The 21,922-nt window shown below is 39.2% G+C and overlaps 1 protein-coding gene across 1 annotated transcript in view; it reads right to left on the reverse strand.

The window, feature by feature from the left end:
• Positions 1 to 21,922, reverse strand: part of CCDC78 (coiled-coil domain containing 78) — a 739,645-nt gene that overhangs the window by 92,155 nt on the left and 625,568 nt on the right. The window contains exons 19-20 of the mRNA XM_044089297.1: positions 19,528 to 19,548; positions 2,873 to 2,887 (exon numbers count right to left, since the gene is read on the reverse strand). Of these exons, the coding sequence (XP_043945232.1) occupies positions 2,873 to 2,887; positions 19,528 to 19,548 (36 nt within the window). The remainder of the gene's footprint in view (positions 1 to 2,872; positions 2,888 to 19,527; positions 19,549 to 21,922) is intronic.

Below are 21,922 nucleotides of genomic sequence, written 5' to 3' on the forward strand. Positions count from 1 at the left end.
CCATTCTGGGAGACCAATAAAGATAAGACAAAAACCAGACAGCCTGTACCATGTGCCTTAGCATGGATAACTTTCCTTTTAAGTAAACTATGTAAATGTGGCTGTCAGTTTGGGACAATTGCTCCTATTATTATATTATGGGAAGATGTACATAGTTTTGTGTGTTAGTATTAAGTAGATAGGTTTTAGGTGTGTATTTTTTTGTGAGGGCTTTCAATAAAACAAAAAGTTTTGTAAGATGTGACATAGGCTCAAATGGATATGACAAGAAACAATTGTATAAAAGATCAGCCTGCCAAATATTAGTGTGTGCATGTAACACAAAAGCTGGAACTAGATACTTAAAAAAAGCTGTTACAAATGAAAGCTGGGAATAATAACTTTTTAACATAATAACTCTTTCTATATTATCTTTAAATGTTAGTGGTCTCACAGATATATACAGAAAATAAATAAATGGTGAACTATATAAAAAATGTAGAGTGCAAATAGTTATACTACAGGAGACACATTTGGAAAGAACTGAACGTGTGACTTTGATAAAGAAAGGTTTTCAGGACAGTTATTCAAAAGAATACCTGGGACAAAGGAAAAGAGGAGTACTTATATTAATTGCAAGTGGAGCTTCAATAAAAAGATAATAATGGTACTTTTGCAGTACTAAGGGGCTACTGGCAAGGAAGTAGGATTACACTGACATGTATTTATGTTCCAACTAAAACTTCTATAAATCTTAAATAATTCAGGGATAAATAATCAGTTTTCAGCAGGGAATATTTCTTATAGTTGGGGACTGAAATTTGATTTGCAGTACTGAATATGTGACGGGGGGAGCCCAGAATGAAAAATATAACAATAGAAGGTAGATTACTGAAGAAATTTATGAAAATATTTGGCATGAAAGATGTGAATTCAGAAGTAGGATACAGAGTGAATTTACATATTATTCCTCAACATACAAAATTGAGCTAGGCTAGACAGAACTTACATTTCACAGGAACATATGCATTTAATTGAAAGTTTTGATACCCATCCAATAACTATTTTAGATCATGTGCCAATAATACCTAAAATAAAAATGCAGGGTAATAAAATAAAAATGAGACACTGGTGCTTTCACACCTATCTGTTGAAAAGAGGGGAATTTAAGGGAGGGTCTATATTAGCGTATCGAGTGGACTAAATAGTGAAAGCTATTTAGTCGATCCGATACTGTCTAAATGGCAAAATAGCGAAGACATGGAACATCGAATTTTTTCCCAGGGAAAAAATTTGGTGGGCCATCTTCGGGACTTTGCCATTTCCTCCACTATGGTACGATCTCAGAGTTGGTATATTTAAGTAGGGGAGGTGTGGGGGCACAGCCCCCCATATCGTGGGTGTGGGGGTGAAGCCCCCCACTTATCTTTGTGTTTAAGTTTTTTTTTTTTTTTTTTGCGTAGCAACGAATTATTTCCCTGGGGAAAAATTTGCTGTTCCTTGTGTTCGATATTTTGTGGTTTAGACATTATCGGTACAAGGAAATAGCATTCGCTATTTTAATCATACAATAATGTAATATAAACACTTTAAGGAATGGGTAGTGGAAATTATTCAGGAGTTTTTAGTGAAGATGGAAATTTCTTCTGAAAACATAGCTAGGGAGTGGGATAAAATTAAAGTAGAGTTTAAAAATAGGTAAAAAACGTTCTTACACTGTGAAGGACACCAATGAGGAAGAGAAAAGGTAAACACTACTAAAAACTCCTGATGTCCACTACGGCGGTAAAACTTAATAGTAAAATCAAAACTTTAATAAAAAGAATATAACATAAAATAAGGAGTCCTCAGTCTTCCGATAAGTGCTTTCGGCAAATAAGCCTTCCTCAGATCGTATAAAAAGGACTGTTCAGCTTTTGTATTTATAAGGCATCACAGCCATTCCTCATTTAGTTCTCTGACACGCCCTTGTTGCAAACCAAAAGGAGGCCAGCTAGCAGAGAGGTATAATTTCCTTCATTGTAATTAAAGGAGCAGTGCTTCTCTTTACTATAGGATTGTATATGAGAAAACTAATAGCTATGGATGTGAATACATTATATGAATGAAGCAATATTCAAGTAAACTTGCTAATCATATTCCTTCTATTCTTAAGTGCAGGTTTTAATGGCACAATAGTATTCAGGCCTGGTGATCTGTTTGCTCTTAAATTAATTATCCAGCATGTTTCCCTTAGCTCTGTGTGATTATGAACATCACCTCCTCTTGTGGTCTGACAGACTGCCTCTATGGCCTTAAATACAAAGTAATGAGAAGGATACTGTGCTACGTGGGCTGCTAGGGCATTATTGGGATCTTTCTGTTTGATGTCCCTCAAATGTCTGAGGATATATTCCTTAAGACGTTGATCTGTTTTGCCAACATAGAAAGCACTACATTGGCAGCAAGTCGCTAAGTATTATGATGTGGGAACTAGTACAATCAGCATAGACATTAAAATTGTGCTGTTGCCTGGAGTATTGATGACCAAAAACATTGGAGCTGTCAATGGATTTGCAAGCTTTGCATCTTAAGCACTTGAAAGTGCCCTTTCTATTAGAACTGGGCCTATTTCTTTCAAATCCATCTTTGTTGCAAATGAGACGTTTCAAATTCTTATTCTTGTATAGGAATCTGGGCTGTTCACCTACAATGTCTCTTATTTAAGTTAAGGCTCTTATATATAGCACAAATAGAAGCATATAATTCTAAGTGAAAAGGGATGATGATGAACTGGGGGGGGGGAGCTCAAGAAACAAGGATGCAGATATTTAAGGGGAATAACAATAACCATGCAGAATATTATATTCATAAAGCAGCAGAAAGTATTTTAAGAACTAAGCCAACATGGGACTGGGGAAAGGAGATTCTGCCAATAGGGATGATTGCAATTAAGGATACAGACAATAGGCAAGAGTGGGCTGGAATATATTGAAGAAAACTGGCAAAAGAACCAAGGTATTGGGAGGAAATAATTAGAGATGGAAGGGTAATAGAATGGGAAGAGACCAAGAATTTATTTGGACTCCAGGCTAGAGAATGCCTTCCGTATCAAGGATTGATATTAGAGTGTAGGAAAAGAGAAGGAAATAAGGGTATTTTAAGTGAAAGATCAGCAGCAGAAGTGTTTTTAGTAGAATATAGAACAGAAGCTGCTGTTAAAAAAATAATAATTAGTAGAACATACACAATACTGCATGATAACTGTAAGAATCAATCATAGGAGGATAGAAAGGATTAAGAAGAGAGATTGGATAAGCAATTTGCAAGGAAACAATGGGAGGGTGTATGTATGTCTCCCAAATATGCAACAAGGTCTAGAAGATTTAGGATCTTTGCTTGGAAGTGTTTACATAGGTATTTTTATACCCTAAGTAGACACCAAAGATTTTTTCCTCATTTAGACAGCAAATGTTGGTGATGGGGAAGAAAGAGATAACTGGGAACATATTTTCTGAGAGTATAATAAATTGGCAGTCTTTAAAGATTCCCTGCAGACTGCTCTGTCAGAGATACTGGGTGAGCAAATTGTTGTACTAAGGAAATGATTCTTTTGAGCTATGATAAAGAATTGGAATTGCCTAGACATAGTAAGGCCTTGTTGAGTTTCATTATATTGGCTTAAATTACTAGAAAATGGAAACCAAAATCTAAACCAACTTTACTACAAGTAGTGAATATAGTAACAGTGATAAATCAACTGGAACTGGAATCTTTAGAAAAGGGTAGGAGAAAATTAAATAGAAGGCAGGAGGAACTAAGTTTATAAGAAGGCAGAATTTGAATGAGCTATGTAGTGGTTGACTGACAATGACCAGATAGGTTATAAGTGACGAATAACGTTTGCAACTAAAATTATGTCAATATGGTTTGTGATGTATAATGTTTGCAACTTAAATTATGTCAATACAGTTTTTTTTCATTTATGATGTAAGACTGCCTATGTCATATGTGATAATTTAATAAAGATGTTTCTTGCTTAAAAAAATTAGTAGCCCAAGATATGTGTGGAGTTTGGGTCTGTGGGCTTTTAAAGACACTGTTGGATGTTATACTTTGTACCAAAGTCATTCTTCAATTTGAACTCCACTGTTTTATTTAATTAATTTAGAATTTAGCTTACTGTGATAGTATAGATTGCTGTTTGGAGATGCATTACATTGCCTTTGACTACTTGCAGGCTTTTTAAATCAGGTGGATTATTATAAGCAATATTTTTATCTAATTTAGTATCAGTATTTTGTTATGCTTTTGTGGTTCTTTTATTGATAAGATAGTTTACCACAAGAGGGCTGCAAACACGTTGTTGTATTAGTTGTGATTTTCATATGTTAATGTGTTCTTCTTGTACCTGTCATATTAGTCCAGTTCTGTGGGATCTGTGCAGGCTTCCAGTCAGGGCTAGCTGGGACCTCAAATAACTTGCCCCTCGCCTACTGTACCTTTTAAAGTCTGAGTCCTTATTATCTTAAGGAGCCTCTGAGATCCTGTGCCCAGACAAGGCATGGTTGCTGGCTGTTCAGTGTGTTAGATTAGAAACACCAGACATACTTTTCTTTCTATGTCATGCCACAGTCCCATGAAAGCAGCTACCATTCCTGTTTCAGACAAGTCATTCTGAATACTCTTTTAGGAGATCCCTAAGGTACCACCTTTACAGGAGAATTTATATAAACCCTTGTACAGGCACTTCAACTTTATTCAATATTTAAAACATTTTGTTTGAGACTGTTCATTTAATTTTTATAGTATTTATTTTATGTGCACGTGTAACATATGCCAGCATAGCTAGCTTGAATTTTATAAAGAATTACATGCCATTTGAATATTAAACTGATTTGTACATATGCTTGTGTTAAAATGTATTTGTAAAGTTGCTTGTGTTAAAAATCTAGCAACATTGGGTCCTGCTGGGCAGAAAAGAAATATACATGTGAATAGTTGCATACCTAAGCTGTTTGGTTAGCTTTTACATACCTACATCAACTTTATATCAAGCTGAGATAAGTAAAACTTGCAGTGTTGTAAGATAGTACTGCATTTTATTTTTTCTGTCTTATTGTTTCATTGAATTTTGTGTTAAAAATAGTACTGTATTTATCTGCTTATTTATTTGTTCACTGAAAATTGTGAGCTCTCTCTCTGTCTGCAGTTAGTTTTCCCACCCACCCTTCCTGTTCTTGTTGTGGTATTAATCTTGGTGGCTTTGGAATTGACCCCCCCTCCTGTAAATTTGTGTTTGAACACTCCTTCTGGGCCCATCTCATTTGCTCACTCAACCGAGTACAGTTAGATCATATTTTGATTTCAGACACTCCTACCATTCCCATCTGTTCATCCCCATCCCAGCTCTATCATAGTCTCGTCTCATTAGCTCACCCTGCCTAATACAGAGTGAACATTTGAGTAGGCATGCCCACTTAGGCCCTGAACTTATCTGATTGAAGACTGCTGGAAAAGAGCTCAGTTCTGAGGTTTTTTAGTGGTTAATTGGGTAATTTGTTTAAATCAGTTTGCTTGTTTTCTATTGTTATATAACAAATTGCACTTTATCTGCTTTTACTGTATTTGTGTTTCTTCCTACTTTATTTACTTTTGTCTCCTCTTAAAAGTACTCAATTGTGTTTATTCTGCTGCATTTATTACTGCTTGGTAGTAGCCTGATTAAATTGTAACTGTTATTCTAAGTCTTTTGGTTAAAGCACTTGGCCTTCAGACCAGTTGTTTTACATTAAGAAGGTTTGTGGTCTGCACTGTTGTGGCAGGACAGGTAGCTTACATCCTTCTAAGTTGGGAATTGCTGATTGAAGGCTCAGTGTCTGTTATTCTAAAAGTGTATTAGTTCTGGTTTAAGCACTTGGGCTCCAGGCCAGTTATTTTACATTAAGAGGGTTTGTGGTCTGCACTCTTGTGGGAGGAGAGGCTAGATTCTGCCCTTCTGAGCTGGGAATTTCTGGTTAAAAGCTTACTGTGCCTGCTTATTTGAACTGTTTTTTCTGATATTGGTGCACCTCGTCTGCTGTAGCATAGACTAGATTCAGGCCTGCTGAATCTAGCTTTGTTTGTATAACTTGAGCACTAATCCAGGCCATCTTTTTTTGGAGAAGGTTCTCTGTACCCTAATGTCAGGAGTGTGCGTTTAGAACTTGTCAGATTGAAGACTGCTGGAGCAGGGCTCAGTTTTGAGTTTTTTTACTGGTTAATTTAGTAATTTGTTTAAATCAGTTTGCTCGTTTTCTATTGTTATAAAAAAAATGTGCACTTTATTCATCTGCTTTTACTGTAATTGTGTTTCTTCCCATTTTATTATCTTATTTTACTTGTGCTTCTTCTTAAAAGTACTCAGTTGTATTATTCTTCTGCAGTTATTACTGCTTGGTAGTTTCCTGATTAAATTGTAGCAGTTATTCTAAGCCTTTTAGTTTAAGCACTTGGGCTTCAGACCAGTTGTTTTACATTAAGAAGGTTTGTGGACTGCATTGTTGTGGCAGGACAGGTAGCTTACATCCTTCTAAGTTGGGAATTGCTGATTGAAGGCTCAGTGTCTGTTATTCTAAAAGCACATTAGTTCAGGTTTAAGCACTTGGGCTTCAGGCCAGTTATTTTACATTAAGAAGGTTTGTGGTCTGCACTCTTGTTGGAGGAGAGGCTAGACTCTGTCCTTTTGAGCTGGGAATTTGTGGTTAAAGGCTTATTGTGCCTGCTTATTTGATCTGTTTCTTTCTGAAATTTGTGCGCCTTGTTTGCTGTAGCCCAGAAGTTAGTAGTTTATTGGCTATTTTGGGCTAATTTCTATCTCTTTCATTTCCCTGCTATAAAAAATGCATTTGTGTGGTTCTGCGCACTGGGCAGCGCCGGTTAGCTAGGGTTAAACTATTCTCGGCTCCACGAAGTCTACTCTTCAGTTTTTCCCTTGGAACTAGACAAACATTCAACTTAAGCACTCAAACCATTCATTTCACAGCCCAGCACTTGCTTAAAACTCATAGCAAGCACTAATTAACCCTAGCATTAGACCCCCTGTATTGTCCAGGAGGACAAGGCTCTCTATTTGCCCCTACCAGCTAATCAGTAAAACAGCTCACTTTACCTATACAGGCATGTCCAAAGGGCAGTTTCAGGTGTACTCTCCAGTCCAACTGGAGAATCTGGGCATTTTGAGGCAATGTTACAACTGCCTCATGTACACAGTCAACCCTCTCCTCCTACCACCAAACACCAATATATGTGAGCGATGCAATTATACAGCCAAACTGGAGGCAAAGCTCTCTCAACTCAAGACTGGAACTGACAGTCAAGAGTAGAAGGAAAATACTAGCAACATACCACTAGTCTCACATAGACCTACTAAACCAACACCGGCAAATAACACACATAAATATATGAAAACATACTCAGAGGCTCTAAATAAAAATCTGCAAAAGCAACAGAGATCTCCAAAGCAGACACCCAAGCAACCTCCACACCCCATCACAAACCATGAAACACATGCTTCACATAATCAATGTGCCACACAATCACAGCCCTTAAGGCAAAATAACATACCCAACATATTAGTAATAGGCATCTCTATAGTCAGGCACACTGATGTCCCACAAACTAGGCTGGACAAGGAGAAGGTTTACAGTTAGCTGCCTGTCAGGGGCCAGGATCCACCACATAACACAAGCACTCAGGTCACTCCAGAACAAGTACAAATATGACTCTGTCATTGTCCATGTTGGTGTGAATGACCTGAGACGTACCTCCCTGGACTACATGAAAAGAGACATGGAAGAGCTTTCTGATCATGTAGCCCAGGCTGGTATGACCCTGACCCTGAGTAGCATCCTGCCCTCACCAAGATTGATGCCACAGTATAAAGAAAAAAATGATCAATTTCAACAATTGGCTAAGTTTCTGGTGTCATTCAAAGGGGATCCAGTATCTGTCCACCTGGGATGACATGCTCGACAAGCCACATTGCTTCACAAGAGATGGCTTGCACCTGTCACCCTTAGGCTTTTGAATACTGGCTAACGATTTTTCCGCCCCCATAGTGCCTTTTTTAGGCATGGCTCAAAAGACAAACCCACCACCATAAATAGCACAAGAGGGTAATGTTATTCAACGCCAGAAGTCTAAACCTCAAAATGCATGCACTCAAGGCACTCCTCAGTATGGAGAACATTGATATCTGTGCAGTAACAGAAACCTGGTTTAAGGCTCCAGAGAGCACCCCAGCACTACCAGGCTATAACTCATACCATACTTTTTGGCCACAGATCCCAGAGCGAAACAAAAGAGGTGGGAGTGTGTCCATATTCATCAAGGATAACCACACCTCCAGGTTAGTGGCACAGCACAATGCCTCAGAGATCATCCATGTGCAACTAACAATGGGAAAATCTGCAATTCAAATTGTAGCTTGCTACAGATCACCCACCATGACCCATGACCCCCATTCCGTGTTTCTGGAGACACTGGAAAATATGAAGGTCCTACTGTCAAAGGAAAAATATACTTTAAAAATGATCAAAACACGGTAGGTTCAAGTTAAGGCACTTTAATCTTGCAGCAAGGAGACAAAAATGTGCTAATACAGAGTTTGTCTAACTAGAAACAGGAAATGCTCACATTTTTATGCACTTTCTAATAAGACATTGCCTACCAAGCTGACATAGTGAATCACAAGTTTTGTCATCATCATTTAGTAATAATTGTTTTTACAATATTCTGCTGATTTATCAGTTTTTGTGAGAAAATTCCTAAGAAAAACAACGTGGCCTTGGCTACCACCGGTTAGATATATGCAATGTTACCATTCAAGGTACTATGGCTAATTTGAGCACAAAGCAAGTAGTTCATTTCTCTAACAGTCCTTTGTCTATATTATCTCTGAACTTCTGCAGCTGCACATGTTCTCATACTTCGAACAGAGCTGATTGTTTAAAATCATTACATTTACAGAATATAGCATTGTTCATTCATTTTCTCCTGACCTAGCAGATAACCACCTGCTTCTCGAGTACATTTCCAAAAGGCATAAACATGAATATTGCTGTGCTAGCAATTTCTAGGTCAGAGGGCATCTTGCAAGTTTCAGAAACCACACTGCAGTTTCAAAAAGCATCTTTTCAGTCTCATATGAAACTCAACTGTATATAAAACAGTGCATATAAAATAGAATGAAAAATGTGTTAACTTATTTAGTTTCTAATTAGCATTAAGCATACACACATTAATACATATTTTTCTGACACCTACCAAATGCCTTAATACTGGGTGATTTCAATTACCCAAACATTAACTGGGAGAACTACTGAAGTACTAACTCTCTTGCCCAACGCTTCCTAGAATTTATAAACTCGAACACCCTGGATCAACTGGTCAACACCCCCACCAGCAGTGACAACATATTGGACCTGGTCATCACCAACATGGGCGACCGGTGTTCTATACCGGAGGTCAACCCCTCGCTGGTTAGATCAGACCATAGACTAATCACTCTGGATACCCACCCCCAATCAAGGAAACCACTGTGAAAAACTTTTCAAAAGCAAACTTCACGTTACTTAAGACTGAGGTAGAAAGGTTCACAGCACCCATGCTAAAGGTGAATGCTGTCCAATCTGCTGAATCTCTTACAAAGGCACTCTATGAGCACTTGCAAGAATGCATCGATCGTGCTATCCCAAGCAAAACCAAGACTCACTCCTCCAAGAAAAGGAAACCAGTCTGGTGGACCTCTGCTATAAATAAGCTATACAATAGAAGGAGGAAACTAGTACAGAAAAGAGTAAAATCTGAAGAAGGAAAGACATCCCTGATCAGTATCAGCAAGAAACTATGATCCTTCATAAAATCCTCCAAGGCTAGCTTTGAAAGAAAAATTGCCAAGGATTCCAAAGATAACCACAAAGCATTCTTTAGCTATGTCAAGAACCTAAGTTGAAACTCTCAGATCTGTGCTGAGTTAGTGCAGAATGGCACAAAGTACATAGAACCGACTGATATTGCCAACATTCTGGCAGTCAGGTTTAGTGCAAACTTCACCCCCCTCTCAACCCCTAAAGGGCCCATAACCATACCAGAAGAATGTAGAGCCCCAGCAATTACTGACACACAGGTTAAAACAGCCCTATCCAAAGGCAAAAACACAGCTTCAATGGGACCGGACAGTGTCCCAGGCTGTATCTTACACAAGCTCCAAAACGAACTAACCCCTCACCTAAACACACTGTTCAAACTCAGCCTCTCTACAGGCTATGTACCCATAGAGTGGCACACAGCAACAGTTATCCCACTCCACAAAGGTGGAGCTACAATGGACCCCAGGAACTATTGCCCTATAAGCCTGACTAGCCTGGTCTGCAAGGCTACAGAGACATTGGGAAACTCCAAACATTGGACCCTACCCAGTTTGGCTTTGTTAAGGGCAGATCATGCCTCCTAAACCTGGTGGACTTCTTTGAGACAGTTACCAAGGCTTTAGATGAGGGAAAGGAGGTCCACACAGCCTACCTAGACCTCACAAAGGCTTTTGACACCATTCCCTATTCTGGTATTATAGACAAGCTTACCAGTCTGAACATAAACCCCTACGTCATGAGATGGGTTGCCAGTTGGCTCATGGATTGAACCCACATGGTGAGAGTTGCAGGCTCTAGGTCCGACTCTAAACCAGTTACAAGTGGTGTCCCCCAGGGCTCAGTCCTGGGACCCATCCTGTTTGGTATATACTTCTCAGAGGTACAGGCAAGTACAGGAGGACTATGGATGACCAAGTTCGCAGACGATTGCAAACTGGGGGCCATAATTAACTCTCCGGCTGATACAGACATCCTCCAGAAGGTTTTTACTGAGACGGATACCTGGTGTCAAAATCATGGCCTCAAGCTAAATGCCAAAAAGTGCATAGTCATCCTCTTTGGAAAAAACAAAGTACCTGTGATCTACCACATATGTGGTAGTCCCCTAAATACAGAAAATGTAATAAGGGATCTGGGGACCCAAATAGATAGTAATCTCTCCTTTGATAACCATATTGCCAAGGTGGTTAGAAAATCCTTCTATGTGGCCCACCTAATCACAAAAGGGTTCACATCTAGAACAAAAGAGGTTATTGTGCCCCTCTACTCATCACTCATCAGACCATCATAGAATACAACATCCCATTTGGGATGTACCTTACAAGACACCTGCAACAGCTGGAAAGACCACAGAAGTACCTCACCAAGAGGATTACTGGCCTCAAACAAATGCCCTATGCAGCCCGACTGAAGAACCTCCTGCTGTATGCAGTTGCATACCACTTACTCAGAGGTGATCTCTGCCTGACATACAAGGCCATGTCCAACCCAGAAATGATGGACATGCTCCACCTAAAAAAAAGCAAATCCCCAAGAGCCACACGCTCTAGGGATCTAATCCTCACCACAATGATAAATAGGATGTGCTGGAGGGATAGATTCCTGTCCCAGAGACTCCCCATGCTTTGGAACAAGATTCCAATCTACATTAGGCAGAGCCCCTCACTAACGCTCTTCAAGATAAACCTTGACGAGTGGATGGGAAACAGAAAATTTACCCTGGGGATCACTGCAGTGGCTCTGCTGGACAGAAACAGAGGGAACTAATGGCTCTGCTGGACAGAGGCACAGGGAACTAATCTAAGGGGGTGGCGAAAGCCAACACATTCTGGCTAGGCTTATAGATGCCCTCGGGCAGATAGCCTAGTACTTACCTATGAACCTATGAACCTATGTCAGACTGTATTGTTGTAACTGATGAAATGTATATATTTAACAAAGGATACTGGAAGGTAAGGGGTGAATCTCAGTTCAGGTAACCTTGAGAAGAATAGCCTGAAATTAAATTACTTGGTTTAGGCCATAAAGATTTTATCTCACAGGTCTGAATGCAGCCAGAGACACAAAAATGCCTCACAAAGAGGATCTTAGGCCTTAAACACTTGTCCTATATGGCCAGACTAAAAAAACTCCAACTATTCTCGGTCTCATATCACCTAATTAGAGGCGATCTCTGCTTGACTTACAAAGCATGTCTGACCCAGTTCTGTTAGAAATGCTACATCTAAAGAAATCCCAATCTCTCCACACTACATGCTCCAGAGACCTCAGCCTCATTACCACAATCAACAGAACAAGCTGGAGGGACAGGTTCATAACCCAGAGACTGCCCATGCTATGGAATAGACTTCCCATACATGTCAAGTGGAGCACCTTACTAGCCGTCTTCAAGAGAAATATTGATGAGTGGATGGGAAATAGAAAATTCACCTCAAGGATGACTCCAGTAACTTTACTTGACAGAGGAACTGGGAACTAAGGTCAGGTGGCAGGATACCAGGGTAATCTTATGGGCTAGGCTTGTAAAGGCTCCAGGGCATTAGCCTAGTACACACCTATGAACCTATGTCTGTGAAAAGCCTAGACTGGGATGTTGCTCTATTGTCCTTAGTGGTGAACTAATTTCTACCCTGGGGCACCAGAGAATGGCTTGTTAGTTTCTGCAGGAAGGGTGGAAGTATTAGAATCATTTTACAGTTTCCAGATGCTGTAATAAACCTTAGCTAAATTTCTAGGTGTGCATTGTGACACATCAGTGCCAGATCCTGGCTCAGTTTCTAGTAAGAAGGTAGTGTGGGAACCACAAAATCAGGTGACCAGATGTGATGTCATTCTGTAGACAGCACTGAAATTGTATTTGAATACTACTGAGAGATATGAGGTGTGCACTCTGTTTTTGGACCTGACAAGATACTCAGCCACTTTCATCTTGCCTTGCTTTAGTAAATTCTGGTGTTTATTGTAAATAACTATTATTTACTATTAAATATATCTAAACCTTTCATTGTGGCTGGTCTTTTAGAAAATATTTAACCTTTGAGAGTACTTGTATTTATTTAGTGGCACTATGGCTCCACATTCCTGAAAGTCTTGCTGCTTTGTTCATGGGTTCATAGGTGTGTACTAGGCTAATGGCCCCGGAGCCTTTACAAGCCTATCCTATAGAAGTGCCCTGGCATTGTGCCACCCGATGTTAGTTCCCAGTGCCTCTATCAAGTAGAGCCACTGGAGTCATCCCCAGGGTGAACTTTCTATTTCCCAACAACTCATCAAGATTTCTCTTGAAGAGTGCCAGTGAGGTGCTCTGCTTGACATGTATGGAAAGTCTATTCCAGAGCATGGGCAGTCTCTGGATTATGAACCTGTCACTCCAGCATGTTCTGTTGATTGTTGTAATGAGGTTGAGGTCTCTGGAGCATGTGGTGTGGAGGGAGTGGGATTTCTTTAGATGTAGCATTTCTAATAGAGCTGTTTCAGACATGGCTTTGTAAGTCAAGCAGAGATCGCCTCTTAGTAGACAATATGAGACAGAGAATAGCTGGAATGTTTGAGTCTGCCCATGTAGGACATGTGTTTAAGGCCTAGGATCCTCTTCTGAGGTACTTTTGTGGCCTTTCCAGCTGTTGCATGTACCTAGTGAGGTACATGCCAAATGGGGCATTATACTCAATGTTTGGCTTAATGAGGGAAGAGTAGAGAGACATAATGACCTATTTCTTCCTGGATGCCAAACCCTTGGTAATGAGATGTGCCACATAGAAGGACTTTCTGACCACAGTGGCAATGTGGTGGTGGAAGGACGGGTTGCTGTCAACCTGTGTCCCCAGATCTGTTATAACATCTTCAGTGTTCACTAGGCTCCCATCGATGTGTTAATTAGTGGGAACTGAGTTTTTCCCAAAGAGGATGATGATGCATTTTTTGGCATTAAGCTTAAGGCCATGGTTTTGACACTAGTCATTTGTCTCAGTGAAGCCTTTCTATAGGATGTCTACATCACTTGGGGAGTTAATAATGACTCCCAGCTTGCAGTAGTCTGTGAACATGGTCAGCTAGAGTCTCTCTGTGTTGGCCTGGACTTCTGAGAAGTAGATGCCAAACAGGAGAGGACCCAGGACCAATCCCTGTGGGACTTCACTCGTGACTGGTTGGCAGTCTGACTTGGAGTCCGCTACTTTCACACTGTGGGTTATATTTGTGAGCCAGTTTGCAACCCACCTAGTGATATAGGAGTTGATGCCTAGTTTGGTGAGTTTGTCAATAACTCCTGTGTGGGGAATGGTATCAAAGGCCTTGGTGAGATTGAGGTAGGCTGTATGAACTGCCTTGCCCTCATCCACATCTCTAGTGACTGACTCAAAGAAGTCAACCAAGTTGAGCAGGCATGATCTACCATTCACAAAACCAAATTATGTGGGATCTAGAGTTTGGAGATTCCCTATATCCTTGTTAATTAGGTCTATGATGATGTGCTCCATATCCTTAAATAGACTCATCAGGCTAATGGGGTGATAATTCCCAGGGTCTGCAGTCACTCACCCTTTATGGAGAGGGATGACTGTAGCAGTGTTCCATTTGGTAGGGACAAAGCCTGAGATGAGGCTGTGATTGAACAGGGCAAACAGATGTGGTGCCAGTTCACTTTGTAGTTCATGTAGAGTTCACTTTGTAGTTCATGTAGAACACATCCAGGGATATTGTTGGGTCCCAAGGAAGCTGTATTCTTGGCCTTGGACAATGCAGCTTTAACCTGTGCTGCAGTAATGCTGGGTGCCTGGCATTCCTCCATTATTGTGATTGGTCCTTTGGGGGGAGAAATGGGTAAAGCTGGCACTGAATCTGTTGGCCAGTATGTTTGCAATATCTGTTGGCTCAGTATAGGAGGTACCATTGTGCATTTACTCAGAGCAAACATGGGTATTACAGTGGAGATTCTTCATATTACTATAGAAGGCTTTCTGGTTATTTTTAGTGTCTGTTGCAATTCTGCCTTCATAGCTGGCTTTAGAGGTTTTGATGAGGAATCTCAACTTTTTGTTGAGGCTAATAAGGGAGTTTTTTCAGTCATGGGACTTCACCTTTTTCTGCAACAGTTTCTTCCTTCTGTTGCAGAGTTTATTAATGGCAGGAGACCACCAGATTGGCTTCCTTTTTTTGGAGGAGAATGTCTTGGTTCTGTTGGGTATGGCTAGTTACATGCATTTATGTACCTGTTCGTACATTGCATTGGCGTATAATTCGGCAGTCATGCATCTATTTTCAATTGATATGGGTGCTAAGAAGTTAGCCACCTCTATTTTAGGGGCCCAATGTCAGCTTTGGAGAAGTTTTTCATGGTGGTTAACTTTGTGGGGTGGTTGGGTGAGATATGGATTTCCATGGTGATTAGTTTGTGGTCGGATCTAACTGGGGAGGAATTGACTATTGGTGTAGAGCAACGGTTGCCCATGTTAGTAATAACCAGGTCAAGGATGTTGCTTCCTCTAGTGGGGGTAAGAATGAGCTGGTCCAGGGCATTGGAATTGATGCATTTCAGGAAGCGTTGGGCCAGTGTACTGGTGCATGAGTAGTTTTCCCAGTTGATGGAGGGGTAGTTGAAGTCATTTAGTATGAGAGTGTTGGGTTGGACCCTAATAGTTTGCAGGGTGCTTAGGAATGTGGAGTGAGAGTCTTAGGACCTACAGCAGGCTATAACCTGAATTGCTGTCTTACCCAATGCTAGTTGTACCTGAAGTATCTCAGATGTTTTATGCTGGGCTACTAGTCTGGAGGTGTGCATATCCTTTATGAATATAGAGATACCACCACCTTTGGAGCTCCGGTCAATGTTCTGGGGCTAAAAGGTGTGGAATGAGTTATAGCTACCTTAAGTCCACCTTATAGTCTGGGTGGAGGTAGCAGAGCGAGTAAGCTATGTCAGCCTTTCCCAGGTGTGCATATGTGTGTGTGTGTGTGTGTGTGTGTGTGTGTGTGTGTGTGTGTGTGTGTGTGTGTGTGTGTGTGTGTGTGTGTGTGTGTGTGTGTGTGTGCGTGTGTGAAAATCAAATCATAAAGAGAGTGTGTGTGCCAGCTACTTTGAACAGGGACACTGAGAGAACTGATTTCACAGAGAAGGTGGTGGAGGACTTGGCTTAGAACACCCGGTTAAGGACTCAATTCTATAGTGGTCAGTGGGGAGTCATATTTAGGGCCTGGAGAGAAAGCCTAGCCCCAGGACTGGAGTGTGCATTCTCTGTGTGCTCTTAAAGGAAATTATGCTCGGTGCAGGGGGCTGCATCTAAAAATACTCTGTATGTCAATTTTTCTCACAGTGAGCACTGAGCACCGGTGGCAATGTTGAGGGTTGAGACTCCTTGATCAGTGGCCCAGAGGAGGGATGTCACAGCCTGTATTTGAGGTTAGAGGATTTCTCAAACTATGTAATGTCTGATAATGATAGCTAGTCAGGACAATGGTTTATGTGAAATTAGTTTAATATATCATCTGTGCTATTTCAGTAGGGTATCTGGTTCTGTCATGTTCTCTGCTAGTGTCATTATCTTGATCGCATTAAAATTTGGAAACAAGGTGCTCAAGAAGGTAGATGAAGAGAGAGACGTCATAACCACTATTTACTTTTAGGAAGCCAGCAGGCTGTACACAAAAAATCAGAATTAAGATTTGGTGTCTTACTGTAACTTTAGCATTTAATTTTGAGAAACCGCAGTAGAATGTTAAAGGAAACCTTGCACTTAGTTTTGGCAAACTTACTATTAAGAAATAAGAAACAGGATAGTGCTCACTGTAACTTCCTAGTGACTATTAAAGTTGATCCACAATAACTAATGTGTACTACTGAAATTCTTACAGCTTTGTGAATAACAGTTTAAAAGATTCAAAACTTGATTATGTCAGCTTTTGAAAAAAGGAAAGCTAGCTACCAAGAGCACTTAGGTATGAGATAAGACCTGAAAACATTAGAATATGAAATTCAACACTTAATGGAGATAAGGAAATAGAAACTGAAGTGTATCTTTTGACTCAGATATGCAGCATGCCAGATTCAGAGTGAATATTATTGCAGTGAACTTGTAAGGTTCTATTTTGCAAGTAATTATGAACCACAGGACTACATCTTAGTAACAGATGCTTGTCAGGAGACATTTTTAAGATCCTTTATGCCTCAGATATGCTCTTTTTAGAAGCAGATATATTATATAGATACAAGGAGTAAGGATTTCTACAGTATATCATATCACTACCATCAAAGCTGACCAAACAACATTCTGAAATGGCCATTAAGAAGACCCAATGAGGATTACCATTCCTTGGCCACCATCATTCTAGACATTTTAACAAGAACTGAAGTTTATATTAAACAGTGACAGGCTTGTCAGGAGGCAGTATATAACAGTTCACATTTACATTGAGGAAAATTAATCATGTTTCATTGTTTTGATTTACATAAAGTTTATTGGACTTAGCAGCAGACATGCAGTTCATAGAACTGATGCAGGAAAGAAAACTATAAATCCTGGACTGACTATGCACTCCTGAAAAGCAATAATGTTTTGCATTTTGGACTGTCAAATCTACAATGCTACAAGACATAGTATAACATTCATCTAAAAAACTTAAGTAGTTGACTGCTTTTCAAGTCTCACTGCATTTCCTGATTTCAGTTACTACCTTATGAACAAGTAAGAGAGTAGAGATTTAAATGAAATGCCTAGAACAATATAATAAAATTGCTTCAGATGTGTCAGTAAAAAAAACAAAAAACAAAAAAACATGTACATTGGTTGCCATGAGCCTCTACTCTGATATGGTAAAAAGAAAAAGTAAATCACAGAGAATCAGTATCAATACTGGACCACTTTGTGTTGGAACATTATAATTTATTATCAAAAAGAATTATTAAATATGTATTATAAAAATATGGTAAAACAACACTAAACACTTTAACATCATGCACAAATGCAAGATTTCAGACAAGCAGGCAAACCAGTCCAGTTCTAAAATGGCAACACTTAAACAAAATGCAAAGTGGTTTGCCTAATGAAGCTTCAAATGTGCAGATAAGTGCTGAACCAGAGTATGTAGTATCCCCAAACACATTCTTGAGGGACTTCAATGGTGGCAGTGGATGTTGGGCTGAGTTAGTTATCACTGCTTGTTGAGAGATGTACTTTGTAGCATGAAGTACGTCTAAGTAGTTACTTCATATATACAAATTTGTCATAGACTGTAAGTTATATTACACAATTCTTAGCTCTTGGTGATATGCAAAGTAGGTATTAAATAATTAATAGAAATTGTAATGACCTTTCAACTAAACCTTAGCCAGCAACTGGAATAGCTGTATCCAAAAACAGACATATAAGTGATGTAAGAAGATTTTCACAAACCTCCATCAAATGGTGGGGGTAATGCAAGGAAATTACCTAAACATGACCTGTTACTCTTGAGGCTAATTAGTGATATACAGAGCTGATTTACACTATAACTAATTTGTATATGAAATGTAACTAGGCAAACATTTATACAGCATTGTTTTATAAAATAACTGGATGAGACATTTTAATTTTACCGGAGACATTTGGGCAAGCATCAGAGAGGCTGTTTACATTTCAAAAATGGGGAAAGAGAAGGATTTTCCCATGCATTTTTGTCTGGTTCCCATGACCATGCTGTTCTCTTTACCTCTCTCTCTCTCTTTCTCTTTTTTACTCTTATAAATAACAATGCAGCTTTGTAATAAATCCATTGTGAAAATAAAAATATTTTCACAGTTTGCAGTTCAAAAAAAATCTATAAAGACTGATATAGCAAGCTAAATGTTTGGAATCCCCACCATAACAATTGATCATGAAAGCTAGCATTGCCTTGGCAGAAGGGGATGAAATGTTTCAGAGTTAAGGCATTTAAACACAAGAGTTAAGTACTAAGCTCACTGATGTGTGTAACATAAGGGATAAACTAGACAGTGCAAACAATGCATGTATCATTGCATAGGACTGTAGCAGTTATTTAATTTATGTAGTAGGTAATATGCAGCTAATGGCTATATAAGTGCAGTAACCAGCATGCAGTTACAGATCATTAGGTTCCAGCCCAGCCAAGGGCAACTGTAGTGAATGTTTAATCTGCTATGTTATACAAGTGTAACGAGTTATGCTATGCTTAGCTTTCAAATTAGTTAAGTGGTAACAGCTTTTTCTAACATTGCTTTCAGTGTCTGGTCATGGGATTACTATTTGATGAATCTTGAATTAAATAATACATTTCAAACTACTACAGTCATGAATTGCTTTTAGCTTCTCAAATGAAGGACACATTCTACCTTTACTTGGCAAGTCAGACAGAAATTCAGCCTATGACTTGCAAAACCTACTTTTTTTAAACTCTCAGATCTTACTCTTATAACCTTTGTAGCATGTTCTGTAAGTTACAGAAGTGTTCACTCTAACTTCCCAGTAACTACTAAATCATCTAGGTAACACATTCAAATCTAAAAGCAGATTTTTTTCATCATTATTTGTACAATGGACGGTGCAGAACACTGGCTAAATGGTAATGTACTATATACAGACAAGCCTCTGCGTACGTTAAGGGTTACATCACTTGATAATTAACAAATGCTAAATCAGTTTTTGAGAACAAAACTCTGCAGCTCAACATAACCACTGATGTTTCCACTCTAGGAAGTGGATAAAGTTTTCTAGGAAGTAGATATATTTCTGGTGAAGCAGAATTTTTCACTATTAACCTGTAATCATTACACACATGAACGGAATTGCCCCCATTTACCACTGGGACAACAGGTGCAACCTTCTCACTGTGCTTCAGTGGGTTAGTAATATTTACCCTTGTAAGGTCTCTCTTCTGTCATGAACAGCCAGCACCAGTTCTTAAACTTTTTAAAAACATTTGGATTCACCAAAAGTGTAGCTTTCACATCACACTGTGCACCTACTTCTCCTCAAAACACTTATGCATGCATTTCCAAAACTTTTTTTTCAATAGACTAATACAATTGATGGACTTGGGCACATAAACGTTACCTACTTTTACTTTAATGCAAGCTTCGCTAAGTATTTTTCTTTCACACAAAGTTGGATTGACTTCTTTTGCCATTACTAATGGCAAATATTCCTTTTTTTTCATTGTGTATCTTGAAATGGCTACAAAGAAGACCCAATGTGGGTTACCATTCATAAGCAAATAGGTTATGATCAGTGGTTTTATCATAATATTCTTTATTAAACACCACTTATTTTGTAGATAATGCTATACTGAGCAACCTTCACAAATCTTTCGCTTGTAGATTATTTATATATGTTTTCAAGAAGCAGAGAAAATTATTACTGATGCTTTTTTTCCTGATTTAAAAATACCAGAGCTGTACATAAATTAAATATCTTCTACTTTGTGGATACTTTTGTGTAGAACAGTTTCCCCACTCATTGTGTTCAGTTACCTTGTTTATTTAAAAGCTATTTAGTTGTTTCTTTACAGTTTTGCAAACACTTAAAACATGGACTTAGGATATTTGGAAATGTATATCAAAGCACACTGCCATCTAGAATGTAGCCCTCCGAAGACAATGCATTTTTCAGGAGATTGCACCTTTTCAGTACTATTAACTCTGCTAAACAGTTAACTCTTTAGTTAAAACTCAAGCAGATGGAGGCCACAACTGAGTGTTAGCAGTCAAAATCATTGAAGGATCCCTAAAATAAATAAAACTTAAAAACTCTATGTCTGGCTGCTCTTTTGCTTAAAAACATGCACATAAATGATAAACCACTCAACATGTAGGTATGTTTGTGCAGAATATTATGGTGATTCTAATGCAATGCTACCATTTTAGTTTAAAAACTGTCTGAATTTACATATGCTTAATGTTGCTCATGTATTTCTTAATAAAGTATAGCACATTCTCCTTAAGTGGCAGAGTTTGAAATTAGAGTTTCAGAATAGTGTGCATGTGTGTGTGTCTGTGTGTCTGTGTGTGTGTGTATATATACATATATATATATATATATATATATATATATATATATCTATGAGAGCATATATTTTGATTGTCAGTACAAATCTTCAGTCTCACGACCATCAATGACACATCATTGACTGCAAAAAATATAGATCCACAAACAATCGAAAAAATAAATAAAACAAACAAGCCTCCCCACCCTCCCCAATTTGGGGGCTTTTCCCCCACACCTCCTAATTATATATTCCAACTTCGAGATTGCACAACAGTGGGGAAAGGGCATATTTCCCAATCCCCATTATACTGAGATTTCTAACATAAAAAGCCAGTGGTTTTTTGAACAGCTGACTTTTGATCAACTGCACCATTTCCCTTCCCCATCCATGAAGACTCTCATTGACGAACATCCATGCTCCCAGATATGTGTATGTGTGTGCGTGTGTGTGTATACATACATACCCATATATATTCGTACACACACACACACACACACACACACACACACACACACACACACACACACACACACACACACACACACACAAAAGAGTGCCACTTGATTGTGTCACAGAAACTGTGAATTTTGCTAACATTGAAAATGGGACTTCATTTGCTCTTTTTGTTTGTGCTGCGGGGGGTGCAGTTACCTGGGTGGTGTATCTACTTTAGCAGCTAATACAGTAAAATTGGAATGACAAAGCATTCAGGTGTGTGTGTGTGTGTGGGGGGGGGATGACAACAAAGCCCTACATGGTAGTATAGAAAGGTGCAGCCCCCTTCAACAAAATCTGCTTTTAAAGTCCATTTTTAGTTTTGTGACTTTGTACTTCTTTCATGAAGTCATATGTACACATACACGCAGACACACATGTGGCGCATGCACACACACACACACACACACACACACACACACACACACACACACACACACACACACACACACACACACACACACACACACACACACACACACACACACACACACACACACACACACACACACACACACACACACACACACACACACACACACGCGTGCTTATATTTGCTTGAACTGTAACCTGTGGGTGAACAG

Source organism: Protopterus annectens, chromosome 12.part0 (assembly GCF_019279795.1).
Source record: "Protopterus annectens isolate FY-2018-M chromosome 12.part0, PAN1.0, whole genome shotgun sequence".
In the NCBI taxonomy this organism is placed as follows: domain Eukaryota; kingdom Metazoa; phylum Chordata; order Ceratodontiformes; family Protopteridae; genus Protopterus; species Protopterus annectens.